This window comes from Anopheles cruzii, chromosome 2, assembly GCF_943734635.1.
Source record: "Anopheles cruzii chromosome 2, idAnoCruzAS_RS32_06, whole genome shotgun sequence".
NCBI lineage: Eukaryota > Metazoa > Arthropoda > Insecta > Diptera > Culicidae > Anopheles > Anopheles cruzii.
The window spans coordinates 17,394,769-17,409,220 of record NC_069144.1 but is presented as its reverse complement, the minus strand read 5'-3'; the positions used below and the strand labels follow the sequence as shown (position 1 = coordinate 17,409,220).

At 51.4% G+C, this 14,452-nt stretch overlaps 1 protein-coding gene across 2 annotated transcripts in view; it reads left to right on the top strand.

Annotated features, from left to right (window-relative positions):
* Window positions 1-14,452, top strand: part of LOC128268400 (failed axon connections) — a 40,312-nt gene that overhangs the window by 22,650 nt on the left and 3,210 nt on the right. For both annotated transcript variants that reach the window (XM_053005476.1, XM_053005475.1), the window contains exon 3: window positions 14,078-14,416. In XM_053005476.1, the coding sequence (XP_052861436.1) occupies window positions 14,078-14,416 (339 nt within the window). The remainder of the gene's footprint in view (window positions 1-14,077; window positions 14,417-14,452) is intronic.

The window sequence follows — 14,452 nt, the reverse complement described above, 5'->3', positions numbered from 1 at the left end:
CTGGTGCATCGATAAACAGTCCAACCAACCAAACGAACAGTGTCTGTGGGCGGCTGGGCAAGAAATTCCGTTGGGGGCCCTATTGAAGGGGTCGGCCGCTATGCTGTGGCCGGTGCTTCATAATTCATCAGTCTTGCCCGAAGGACAACCCCCCCAGAGATGCTGCTGCTGCTGCTGCAACCGAGAAGATGCATCGCGCCGTGGCCTCTAATGCCTCTTGACGGCATTCCACACGCCACGACACTGCGCTGTGAATGGTTGCTTTTCTTGTTCTGTAATTGTTGGTCGCGCGGATGTGTTTCGAAATGACGCGCGCAGACTTCTGCAGCGCGGCCAGCGATCGGCTTCGCTTGGTTTGCCTTCGCTCGAGCAATGAACGGCTTTTGTCAAGGACTTTTTAGGGGCATTTTTTCCAACCAGGAACCAGTTGGGAAATTGGAGCGTTACTATAAAAGATATCACTATGAGAGATCCAAAACATATCGGGAATTCGCTCATAACTCTAAAAATCTTTCTTTGTTCTTCTAAATCTGTGTTTGTCTGCATTGGTTCCAATTTTCAAAACGGTCCAAAAAGCTCTTTTTAGGTATAACCCTCAACACATTCTTCGTTTCGACTCCTATCTCCTCTTGAATTTAGTCAGAAGCCACACGGTGCTAAGTCAGGCCAATACACGTTGGTTTCGGAACGATATGGGTTGAGTTTGCGTCGTAATGATCACGGTAATGTGAAGCAAAAACATCACTAAGAAGTTGAACAAATTGAATTGTCTTGGATTGTCTGTCTACAAATCTGGTCTTTTTTTATGCACATCATTACACAAACGACGCATAAAACCCAAACAGTATTCTCTTATATTTGGCTTCGCGTTTACCCACGGTCTGCTCTATTGGCATGTTACCGAAAAGGAACACAATTTAACGTCAAACTAGCAACATCAATGAGGCTTCCTCTAAACCAAGTCAATCGTATAATTGTTTTGATTTCTTATCATCACCTTTCGCGAACAAAGCACGGCCTGCCTCCCGGTGTGGTTGCAGCATAAATGTGTTTAGCTCAAAGTGCAAAATGACCGCATACACACTAATTGCGGTCATTTCCGAACCCCGGGCCGCAAGTTGCAAATCATCACCCGGCCTCCGGACGGCCGAACTTTAGGCGGACGGCGAACGGTGTGTGCCGGTGTGCCTCCTTTGCATCTCGGCTTTTCTCCTCTGCTGATGTCAGCTTTCTCCTGTCAACATCACAATTTGGCAGGGCTTTCTAGCCGTGTCCGAGCCTTGTCCGGTGTGTTTTCCTTTTCTTTTTGCCTCCACTCGCCCGCTGGGGTCGCTGGCGGGCGGGCCTGGAGCTGGAAGCGGAAAAGGAGCACGCCGATGAGGCTACCCGCTCCTCCTTCAAACACACATTTTCATCATCGCTCACTTTTCACTTGCCGATTCCCACGGTCACTTTTGACGGGCCGTCCTCTGGCGTGAAGCGGGGCCATCATCTGGTGGTGAATGAAGTCATCAGAGGGGAGGGGCGCTTTTCCCCCGTCCCGTTTGGCGTTTAACCCGTGTCAAATGATACGACCCCGAAAGTGCCGATCACTTAACTCCGGGCCCGGCCGGCCGAACGGCGTGCCATTCCGTTCGTTGCAACAGCAGCGCACCCGATGGTCGACGTGAACACAAATATTGTACTCCCATCATCATCATCATATTTTCATAAACATAATCCGGTGCCACGGAATCAGGGGCCAAGCCGCGGACGGGTGGGAGGGAGCCCTATCAATGACCTAATGCTTTATTAATTGAAAGATTAATGGTGGTGGTGGTGATGGTGATGGTAATGTTTGGATAGTGGTCGGCCGGCGGGCGCCCTTGTTTGAGGGACGCCGGAGCGCGCTCAAGAAATGTCCCCCATGCGTGCACCCATATTTGTGTGTGAGAGTAATGACACACATGTTTGCGCTGTGCATACAGATGGGCCTACGCGCCAAAGTGGGAGGTTAAATTGATTAATTTAGCTAATCAACTAACGTCAAGTTTACAGAAAGCGTCCGGCTACGATATAACAGTGCTTTCCTTGGGATTGGGCCAGTGGTTTCAGCTTCCACCCAACCGGACGACTGGAAGCAAATCCTGTGGATTGTGCTTGTATAATGTCTAATTCTATTTAGCATTCAAATGCAACACACCCGAGGTGGGTTTCGAATCTTCAAGGCCCAGGGTGGAAATAGAAATTATAATAAAATATTCATAAATTCATTCTATCCACGGCGACGCGACAAATGCAAACCATTATCCTGGCAGGGCGGAGCGGAGCGAGTCCTGGCCACAGGCCCGACGGTGCCCCATGCAACAGGCGTGCGATGATGGATCGCATCAAAAAGTGCGTTAGATATGGGTGTGGCTGTCGTGCGCGCTGTTGAAGGCGCCCAGTGCCAGACCCATAAATATTAACAGAGTCATTATCGTACCCGTGCAGCAGGAGCTCGTTCACGGAGCGAGTCCGGAAGGTCCTGTCGTGTTGGATTTATTTTTTTTCTGCTCCATTTCATTGAATGATTCCGGCGCGAAGTACTACATCGTCGCGCTTCGGAATATTTATCATAATGTTCGCGTCATGCTTTGGATGTAACAGTAAGGTGACCTATTTGTTCCTTTGTCCTGTAAGGGCAGTTCGCCGGCAGTGGTCGTAGACTCTGCACCGGGTTGACCGATATACTTATAAACATCGCAAGCGCCACTTTTCGTTGCCGACCGATCTCTCATACCTTTTATGGGTTTCTTTTTCTTCCCGTTCCAGGTAAGAGTGCAGTTAAAGTCAAATTAAAGGGGCCAGAAAAAAAGTGGACCACGCTCTTGCTGCCGCCGTTAAACTCGCGCTGCCCAGCCAGAAAAGGTTTGGTGCGGGATCTCTAGGATTCATTTCGCAATTGAGGTCGATTGCACACGGGAAAGTTGTTGCCAAATCTCTCAAAGGGGCCCGCTCCGTGGGTCTGTTATGTTTATTATTCCTTTCCCGCACACAGGCAGCCAAGGCGCGAAAGGCTTCGGCCTAATGAGGGTGGTCACAGTATTAAGAATTTATTTGCAAACGATACTAAAAAATAAGTGGAGGGCTCCTAATCCGCGGGTTTCTTACACGGTGCTCGATTGCTCGCTTGTGAAAAATCGCTAAATTCGTAAATTAGGCTCAATGTGTGTGCCCCGTTTTCCGGTAACCGGAAAAGAGGTTGCCAGCGGTTCGGGGTCGGTTGATTCGATGTCGAAAATGCAAATTGCGGACCGGCGAGAGCGATTAACGGCCCGTTTTCCGTTCGTCATTTCGTCACATACACTGCCCGGTACGGTTATCACCTGTTTTCGCTCGCAATCGCAATTGGCTTCCGGATAGGCTCTCTGCGCGCCCGGAAGTGTCACCCGGAAGCGGCGGACAATGGCGGACCGAAATAGATATGGTGATGAATAATTGAATAATTGAATGCCTGTGTTTGGTGGACGCCCGAACGGCGAACTGGTTGTTGATTTGCGCCACTGGCACCACTTGTTGCCAGCAGCCTCCGGCGTGTGTGTGGTATCATTGAGCCCTGGCGGTGGGATGGCACATTTTCGCGCAATTCTCTCCTCGCGACACGCGTGGGAAGAAAAACAAACAAAAAAAGGCCACCAGAAGGTAAAATTCCATCGTGAAAATGTCAACGAAAGGCCCGTACGGCGCATTCCGGACTCAATCGATTGGCAAAGCGGCGCTGTGTGTGTCACTACAATGAAGTGTCAACGTTTTTAAAGCCCTCCCTCTGGAGAAGAGTGTGGATGCAATGTTGACATCCGCGCGGGCACGGCCACCACCGCCGATTTGTCGTTTCGCTAGAAAATCGTGGAAATTGACGGCGGCGCGACAAAAAAAAAAGATTGAACAAAAATTGCACCGAGAGAAAAGTTTGCCATTTGCCAAACAAAAGACTTGCGTTGCGACAAGCGACGAACTTCCGTCCGCTTCTAGGCTCGCTGTTTCCCAGTGGACCCGTCCCGTTCCGTGTGGCCGAATAGAAAGAGATACAGGCGTCCCGCTCTTCCGTACAGGGCGCGGTGCGGTACGCTAAGCCTGGCTGTGATTTGCCGCACGCGCTTATGCAATTAATTTGCATACACATCCGCAAAAGGCCCGGCGCGCGCGCGACGGATGAGAAGAAAATTAGCAATCAACACACAGACTACGTCCCATAACAATGCAGGTGGCTAAAATATTAGACCCCGAGGTAGCGCGTGAAGGGGGGTTCAGGTGCTGTGTAGGTTAGTAGGCGCACCATGATTTATCTCCCATTCACCTCAGCATCGCCCGCCGACTCGCGCCGAGCGTTGTTTGGCGGAAGTAAACCGAACCGAAGTGTGGCAGCGACCAACTTGCGACAACAAAAACGCATACAATCAACCAGCGGAGGCCACGGTAGTAGTAGCCACTTCACCTTTGACTGACCGACGACAAGTGTAGTCTGTCAGCGTTGTGACAGAAACATCACTCATCGCTGCGGTATGCAATAGACGACGACGACGACGACGACGACGTCAGACATATTAAGTGCCGTAATGTTACGATCGAGCGAGCGAGAGAGGGAGAGGGTGCCGGCCGTGATTCAAGGACGAGTGTTTGCCGCGTAATTTAATCTGGATTAGGAAGGGAACGAGCTGAGGCAAATGGTCGTAAGCTCGAGAGAGCGAGAGAAGCTGCGCGTCGGTTGCTGTTGGAAGTGCATTCCACATTCCTGGCCGCGCGTGCATCAATCACCCCCCCCCCCCCCCCCCAGACGTCTCGGGACGTCCAGTTTCGGGACGTCATTAAGCTGGTGAAAGATTTCGATCGGTGACAAACAAACAGGCAAACAAATACCTTAGACCAACATTACTTATTCGACTGATAAATGGCACCGTGCGTTCTAATTGTAGGACACCAAGGGCCGTCACTTGCGCAATGCTGCTGCTGCCGATGGCGCGTTTATCGCGCAAATCGAGACGCAGGATGCATTCGGCCGCCAGTCGCATGAAAGCGCTGCAAATCAATTAAACGACGCAATTAAACGGATGGGACCGAGACGGTGCTGCACATTTCGAGAATGCGCCGTTTTCCTGCTTGCGCAAGGAAGTGCTTTCAAGTGCTCACCACCGATGCACCGTTGGGAAGGGATTTGTTGATCCGAGAAGTCCGATTCCGAGGGCCACTCTGGCGGATGACCACAGCTCACGAAGCCCAACACACACTTATCGGTGTGGGCTCACCGTTTGCAGACCCTTAAAGACGGGCCAGATTATCTCTCCGGTTCGCGTCTAGCGTGTGCACGATTGTTGCGTAAAAGCGCAGCCATGAGCCGGCCAGAGGGCAACCCGGTGCGGTGCAGCGTAGTGCAATAATTTATGGAATTACACTAACAAATGGGCACGGCGGTGTGGTGATGGCGCGATTGCCCGCCGCCCGGCTGGACGCAAAAGAATGCAATCTTATTAAAATGTTTACCTAAACAGTCATCGATTGAGGGTTCGTCCAAGGGAGGCTAGCCGTCAACGCGTGCGCAACTTCAACGCGGCCCTTGTACGGACTTAAAGCCGCCGTTCTCTCTCCCTCTCTCTGTGTCGGGGGTGACCAGCAGGAAGTTAAGACGAATATGATACACGGTCTCGGGTTCTATCGGCCTCCATCTAGAGCTCCACTCGGCCGGCTGTTTTCATACTCCGACAACGTCGCTTTGTGATGGGTTTTTTCCGGGTCCAATGGTGGGGCCGGCCATCTAGGTTAGCTGCTCCCGTGTGTTTGTGTGTGTGCTGTGCAATACGATTAATAGACGCACTCTCAATAATTCCGTCACGTTGCCCGCCTCTCGATTGGAATAATATTATTCATTGTGAAACCTTCGTCGCTGTGGTCGATTGAGGCCCGCGCCACTGAGGGGCTCGTAAATTATTTGAGCCAGCTTCCGATAAATCTCTCGGTGGGAACATAAGAATTGGAAAACAACAGTCCGGGGGATTCCTGTCAACACTTTCGGCGCAGCTCCTTTTCTCAACATTAGTTTGGCCTCCCTTGCTACATCCCGCACACAACAATTGGCGCCTCTCTCTCTCTGTTTCCCTATTGTTTGTGCGACAAATGAGCAGACCAGACGTTTCGCGAACTAATGACGTTTAGCGTCTCACCGATCGATCTTTTGCTCGAGACCAAAAGAGCGGTACACATTAAAACCATGCCGCCGATGAGCGCAGTCCCGCGAAAGTGGTGGCAATTACCGAGTTTTCAAACGGAAAAGAAAAACCAAACACACGGGCATCAATGCTTGCTCCTTAGCTGAGCGCAAAGTTGATGTTGCGATTTAGACGGCACAAAAAAAAGACGCCCAAAGAAAAAGCCGACCACCGCAAGTCCGGTGCTCCGACGCTCCGATCATTAAAGTGGAGAAAATTTCGTAAAGCTTTTCCGGCCGCCACGTTTTCTATGTTTCTCTGTACCTCTCTCTCTCTCTCGCTTTCGGTGGTTCCGGTTGAGCATCAACACAGGCTGTGGCCTCGATTTTATTGTTTTGTTTTCGTTTGTTGTGGTTTGGTTGGGAAATCCTTCCCAAATGGCGGGTTCGTTTCGAATCCTCTCACGAACTGTGAACGAAAAGTAAGAGCTGCCGGTTTTGGATGTTGGCTGTTGTTTAAAACTCGCGAATGTCACAAATGTGGAAGATTTATGTTCTTCAATCTGTTGTCCGTATGTTGGTTGATATCGTTGGCAGGCAGCCAATTTTCGGCAAAACAGAATGCAGCAACATCATAGCTTCAAAACTTATCGGAAAACTCAACAACCTTTAAACTTATCAAATTTTCCACACGTGAGAGTGGAGGGCTGAGGTCAACGAACTGCCGTATGTTTTTGGGAGACCCACCGCCGCCGATGCCGAGCGGAGCATAAAACGAAACTTCCGGAGAAAGCGCCACGTGGTTTCCCCGAGAGAGGTCGCGCCGGGCAGGGAGGCAGCGGCGCTACCAGTTGCAGGGACTAAGGCACAAAGAAAAAAGAAAACCTAAAATAAAATGGTGCTAACGAGCGAGATGAGCTAATTAATTTTCCATAACTACCATTATCTCGCCCATCAGTGGCGCGGTGTGCTTTTTTTGAGTAGAGGTGACAGAGGGCCTCACCTCTATTGGTTTCGGTGATGCCCGGGAAACCCTTTGGGGTGGGCTCTCTGCCCATCCCAAAAATCGCCAGCCCCAGTGGAGCTGACTGGCTCCAGTGAAAGTTATGCTCTCCCTGTAGCACTGTTTTCTTCACACTTCACTCGCCGCTTTGCCGGCGAATTGTTCATCTCTCGATAATCGTGATCGGTGCGCGCGCTGCGTTGCGCTGGTTCCGCATTATTATTAGCTGCAAATGGTGTTTATGCTGCGCCACGGAGCTAGCAGCATTAATTTTGAACCTCATTACTACCGTGGTGGTGGTGGTTTGGTTTTCCATTTTTCCGGCGAAAAGGTAACAATTAGCTGGCACCGACCGCGAAGGCAATAAAAGAAAACAAGCGACGACCCCACCGCCGATGATCAAACGGTGACCCAAATGCGTGAGTCCGGTGTCTCGCAGTTCGACGGCGATAATTGGCCTTGTTTTGGGAACAAAACAGTGTAATAAAAATGGCTTGCGCGTCGAAAACATTATTAACAACCTCCCGGCGGGGGTGGCGTTAAAACGAGGTGAGACCCAACAGCTACCGAACGAACCAAAATGATAGTTTTTTTATTTGGCAAATGATTAGTCTTCAAGCCGAGCGAGTCAATACGAGCTTGTGGCTTGTGCCGTCACCGGAGAATTGGACGAACGGGGCGTTCAAAAACTCAAAACAATCGTGTTGGGCGTGAACAAAAAATGTGTGACTCACCTGTTGATGAGGAGAGGCCCGTTGCTACCTGTCCCGTGCTGTGGTGCCACTGCCGCGTTTTTTCCCCTTTAATTTTGATGTTCCTTGTTCCATTAATTTGCACCACTTACCACGGACACGGTGGAAAATTATTGACAAAACTACCCAAAAAAAATTGGCGCCTCTCTCGGGGATAGGAGACAGGTTTTTTCATCATCCTGCATCTTAGATCTGGTGACAACGATGATGATGATGCTATTACCTTTTACTTACCCATCGTAAACACGGTTCGACATTTTTTTAGTCTGTTTCGGTTGTTGTGTGGCGCCAGGTGCAACGCAGAAGAGGAACACCACCCTCCTTCGACGCACAGACGGTGTACCATGTGTGCTGAGCAAATATTGATCCTTTCGGAGACCGCCGCACGCGTCTTAGTGGGATCGGTAAACAAAACCGACCCGTGCCCATTCCGGTCTTGAGCGGCAGCTTTAATAACTGGCAGTTGTGGGAGGTCGAAGATTTTCGGGTCCCCCTTGCGGTATGGTACTTGCTCTACAGAAAGCCGCCTTCCGCAGGCTCTCCGGCGAAGTGGTGTTGTTTCGGTAAGCATATCCCAACCCAGCAGCACCTCACCTGGGCCTGGGTGGGGGTGCCTTGGTCACCACTTCCAACTCACGGCAGCTTGGCCATCCAATGCCCTTTGATTGGCACTGCTTTTTGTACGTAACAGAAAATAAAAGGCTCATTTAAAACCTCTGCCCGGCGGGTTCTGGAACTGCTGCTGCTGCATCATTCCGCTACGATGATGGTGGTCCTTCAGACTGCCGAACGCTGCGGACCACAAGAGGCGGGGTCGGCGGCCAACCGAGGGCCAACGCCAAACAGGAAAGAGTCCTTGCCAAATCAAAAACTCATTCCGGTAATGATGCGGCAAGTGGCGTGTTTTGGGTTGGCCCCACAAGAGTTGCAGATCCCCAGCCCATCATGCACCGGTGCGCCGGGCTGAGGAGAAAACAAGCTCCTCTCAAGAGTTCAGCAGCATATTAATGTTCAGCGCGCTGTGGTTTGTGGCTCTCCGGTTGGCTGATGCACTTTCGCCCCCCGCCGATTTCGTCGTTTTTCTTTCCCTTTCTTTCTTTCGGGTTGCATATTCGAAAATAATGACTCACCACGAGACACAGACACCGCCACCGCCTGTCGGTCCATCGAACCGTGAGGTCAAAAACCCTACCGAAGCCACTTTCATTTTGTTTGTATTCTGCGTTACTTTTTTTTGTAGTGGTCGAATCTTCTCCGTCCGGACGTCGTAACCACAGTTTGTTTTCGTGTTTTTGGCCCGTGTTTTGGATCGGCCAGCAAGCAAGATAACGGTCTCTACGGGCCGCTCTACGTACGGGGACCATGTTTCCACATTTTGCCCATCGGAGCCGCTAACATTCCACTGCACAGGCCTCTCTTTGGCGGTGAAGTTGTGGGTCGGTCTCGGTAGGCGAACTAACGAAGTTGCCGAAAACCCCGAAACCCGGTTCACCACTGGAATGCCAATGACAGCGCCTGTGTATTGGGACTCCTTGGGACATTCCGACGCCGGGGCGACGGCACCTTCCCTCCTGTGTGTGTCACCGTTACTCTCCCTTTCGATGATGATGAAATTCGTCGGAAACGTGCCTCACACACGCGAGGGCCTTCGCGTCACGCTTTGGCGTAAGTTTGATTAAAATTATCTAACCGCCGAGGGACGACGTGGTCACAGGTTGTTCCCCCCAAAACAACACAGAGGAGACGACGTTTTTTGGGGGGCCGACGACGCCGACGGCTCGAAAGTTCCGGGCGGAGCCGGTGAAGAGAAATTCCATTCATTTCCCACCCGCCGATTTCTTATTAATCTCCTTTCTCCTTGCCGGTCGGTCTCCTTGCCAGGGGACCCTTGCTGTCGTAGAAGAATGTATAAAAAAGCGGCCAAAAGTTGTCACTTTCCACCACTTTCTTGTGCCGCGGGAAGGAAGTTCCATGTTCCGCCCCGTGGGCCATAATCCCTGACGCGCGCGTCGTCATCACACGGGCCGTGTTTTGTTTCTAATGATCCGCGCGCTTCGTTCAGGTCCTCTTAACTCGCGTCGTTAATGAGCGAAGAATAGCGGGGCTCGGCTCGTAGCCTTTGTCGCTCCAGCATATCGAGTTTTTTTTCTTTACGACTGCCCATCGGGGAGCCATCAGCAGCAGTGTCGTGTGGCACGATGTGCGTCTTCAATTATGCAAATCATAGCCGTGCGCGGTGCGGGGAACTCAACCTAGCTAGCCCATCAACAAGTTTTCCGTCCCGATGGGCGATAGAACGCGGAAGATATTAAACGGGCCGCGGCGTTAACAGGTTGGGTCGGTTCTAGTCGGCCACCAGATGTCGCGCGAGGGAGGCCGCCTTGCCCCGTGCCCATTGTCTTGTGCCGCGCCCAGCAACCTGTTGGTGGTGGCCGTGGTTTAGGTGAGTGATTTGTGGATCGTTTCGTGTCACGTATCACATCGTCCACGGGAAACAGGAATGACCGGTTTTGTGGTGTGGCGTGCCTTGGAGTGCTGTCGCTGACGCCGCCGCTGCGGCCGGCGTGATGATTTTCACTGGCGATTAGATAACGCCTTCGGCAACGTTACGTTCCGCCACGCTCCCAGAGAATCCTTGTCCAAGAGAAGCGGAAGTGGGGGAGATAACTACTTCGTCTGCTCTTGATGATGATTGACCCTGGTCCTGGTGAAACTTGGGGTTGGATCCACGTTGTGGAGACTGATTTGGTGGTGGTGATGGTCAGTTGATAGCGCTCATCGTCAACCCTTTCAGGAAGGGACACACGATGCCTTGGCGCGGGTAGCGCCATATGCTGGCAATTGAATGGCGCAAAAAAGGCGTGCCATCGACGCTAAGTGAATCGTTGTCGGCACGCGCCTCGAACGCTGCCTTTTTGTGGAGCAGGAGCAATAAATTAATTGAGCCGACCGACCACCGCCACATTCCACAGTGAGATGGAGAACTAATTTGGTTACAGCGCTAGACTGTCGGCGGAGGTAATAAAACAGTTGTGTCACAGACTGCCGATGGCCTCTGTCGCCACTGTTAATTACCGGGAGGAGTGTAAGACAAGAGAAAACGCTTGAAGAAGAGCTTGAAGAGCTTGTCTTTTCTTTGTCTTCAATTGTACTGTACATTCTTGATGAACCCCAATTAAAACATGTGAAGACATAGTTGCGGCATGATATGGTATATATAGTTCAGAGTGAATCTTCACTTTTAATGGTGAATCCTTTGGCATTCGCACAGGAGCATCTGCTGAAGATGCTGGCCTATAGCAAATGTGGAGTATAAAAATCGAGATTTGTCCAACTTTAACTAAGATTCCCCAGGGCATTCCTTGAAAAACCTATAGAGAATTACGGTTGACGAAGAGCTGTTTGCCAAGATTTCATGCGATGGGCACCCTATCATATTGAATGGCTATGTTGTGTAAAGATAACCTACTCCAATCACAACAGCACCAACAGTTGGGCCGGAACGGACACTGTCCAAGCAGCGCCTGCTGACGCTCGCTGCCTTCGTTTTTTGCAGCTTCGTCGAAGGATGGAGGTGTATTTTATTTGCGTTGGGGGCTGTCCTCATAGATTTGCCCGTTCTCAAAGCTCTACAAAATCTCCTGGACTCCGGGATCTGATCTCCGGAAAAGACCAAAGCAGCGAGAAGTAATGGGACTCCAAAGGGCGCGCGCAATCCGAATGGCCGTACAGGCATTCCGTTTGATGTTTCATGACGCTCCCCATGCTCTCATCGGTCGCTGGTTAGCAAAGCGAAACCATTACCGGGTTTTTTTTTGTTTGTTTGACGTCCAAGTCCAGGCCACCTTTTTTCCCCGTAGCTCCTACCGGGGAAAACACACGCACACTTGAAGGAAAATCGCACCGAACGGCCAAACCCGATCCCAATGGGACGGGAGGAAGGTGCGTGCGAGAGTACTTCGCCGTGTGTTTCGCTTACATTTTCCGGTCTCGCGAACCGAGAAAATCGATGTCGCGCTGTTGCTAAGGCCACCACCACCACCACTGCGAGCCTTCCGTGGCCACCCCTCGCTCCGGCGGCACACGGATCCTGCCAACGGATCAATAAAATGTGAACCACCACCCTTCGAGATCCGACTCCGAATGTGTTAGTGAGGTGATAAGGAAATTCTCTCCCGCCCTACGCGCGCGCGCCAGTGTGTGAGAGAGAGGGCTCTCGGTTTTCCACTCTGTGTGTGTGTGTGTGCGAGTTGGTGTGGCTGGGCGTTAGGACGAAAAAGGACGCGTCCGTCGGTTGAACCGTTATTTGCACATGGCCCGGTTTTTGGTCTCGATAAGGGCGCTTCTACTAGCTGGAGCCGGGTTTTCACACTACAGGGATTATAACGGAACCCTACTGCTCTCTACCCCTACGAGAGAGGGTCTGAGGTCACCACCCTCCAGGACACCGGCCCTCCAGAGGTCCAGAGCCCTTTCGAAGCACCAGCCCACTTGGCGCGTTATTTGAAGCGTTAACAAAATGCTTCAATTAGATCGTTAATAAGTGGCGTGCTTCTACCCAGCTTTGCATCCCTTTCCTCACGCTCCTCCTCTCTCTCCCACACACACACACACACACACACACACACGAGGACTCACTAACTCACTCAATAAAGCTTTAAATCTGTTGGCGTGGGCAGCAATTAAAGCCGCGCGAAGAGCGAGTGGGCCTCGACGAGCGATCCTTCATCGTGAGCGTTGGGTGAGCCTTTCCGTTGGTTATTTTTTTGTTTTTCCGGTTCCGCTTGGGCGCGGGGACACCAACCCAAAGACATTGTTCGGAGGATAAAATTAGATTTCAGGATATGCTGCTCCGCTGCTTGGGCTGAGCCATACCGCGTGGAAAACGGGACTTCTCTCTCTTACGGGCACCTAGGATCCCGGGAGGGTGTGCTCCGGCCAACCCCCGGTCCGTCGCACCGTTACACCACCTTCCTCGTCGCTTTCTCCCGCCCTCTCTCTCTCTCTCGTTCACCTCGCGAGGCGTGTCGCGGTTGAGCGTGTTTCGTTTGCGCGCGCAATCCCCGAGACATGGCGTCCTCCAGAGCGGACGGGAGCGAGGGAGTGGGAGCGAGGAGTCATGTTTCCGGGCCACGAGACCGTGGCGTGGCGAGAGAGTCCTGCCGGGCGGCGGCAGATGGGGGTGACAAAGCGGGAGGCGGGATCCCGTCTGGAAATGGGCGCCACTGTGTTAGTGTAACAGTAGACACTCGTCGCCGGGCTCCGCGCCGCTTGACCGTTTCCCGTTGGTGACCGTTCCGAACCGTTCACCTCGTTCGAGTGCCTCGCTTGTTCCAGATTTACCTCCCGTTTTTTGTGCCTTGGCCGGGAGATCGGAGAAGCAACTTTCATGTTTCCGGACGCCAGGACATCTCACCGCGGGTTGCTTTTCATCGCTTGTTCCGCCGCGGCACGGCCCTGGCAGTTTCCTTTAGTTTTTCACTTTTCTTCGATGATGGGTGTGGGTGTTTCACAAAAACACAATATGGACGTCTAGCTGTGGACGTGCGCGTCAATCAAGATGATGATGCCGACAACATTCGCAACGAGTCGAGTCGACTTTGTCCATCATAGCGAATATTGATAAGTCATTGTATTTAACCATCAGAGGCAGGAAACGGAGAACACTTATCTAGTGTCGCCGTGAGCCTGTGGCATTATCTGCTTCCATCACACATTGACCTGCGGGGCAAACTTCAAAGCTAGGTTGCTTTCAATTAAATACAACGAAAGAGGAAGCTTAAACAGTTTGTTTTTTAATTTTACGACAAATCAGAGCTCAGCGTGTAATGAACTTAAACTGTTATTAATCGATTGTTATGAACTGGAAACATGATATATTTTTGAAAATAGCAAATTAAATTGTACAAAATATGTTGCAGAAATTATTTCGTTAATGGTTTCGTGAAACCGAAACCATTACCGCGCCATCCTGCCGGGCACCAATGGCGTTTCCTTCGTTGCGTGGCTAATGGGTGAATAAATAACATGTTACCAGTGACCTTTTGCTGTACGGGTATAGTAATTACCCATTGTGTGCGTCCTGCCACAGCATACTAATGCTACTTAGCGAAACTTTTACTTAACATACGTATCCTGTTCCGTTTCCTTTACCCACCACAGAACATTGACCACAAGCTGAAGCTGCGTTCGAAGAAGGGACAGTTGCCTTTCGTCGAGGTCAACGGCGAGGAGATTGCCGACTCGACCATCATCATGAAGGAGCTGGCGCAGCGCTACGAGAAGGACCTGGATGCCGCCCTGACCCAGGAGCAGCGCAACATTGCCCACGCGATGATTTCGATGCTGGAGAACCACCTGATCTGGGTGGTGCTGTCGTGGCGCAGCAAAAACACCGAGCAGATGCTGAAGGGCTACAAAATCAACCTCCAGCACGCCCTCGGTAGCCGCCTGCCGAACGCGCTGCTCAACTTCTTCTTCAAATTCCAGTTCAGCCGCAAGGTAGGTGTCGTTACACTTGCATACTCCTTGTTCTGC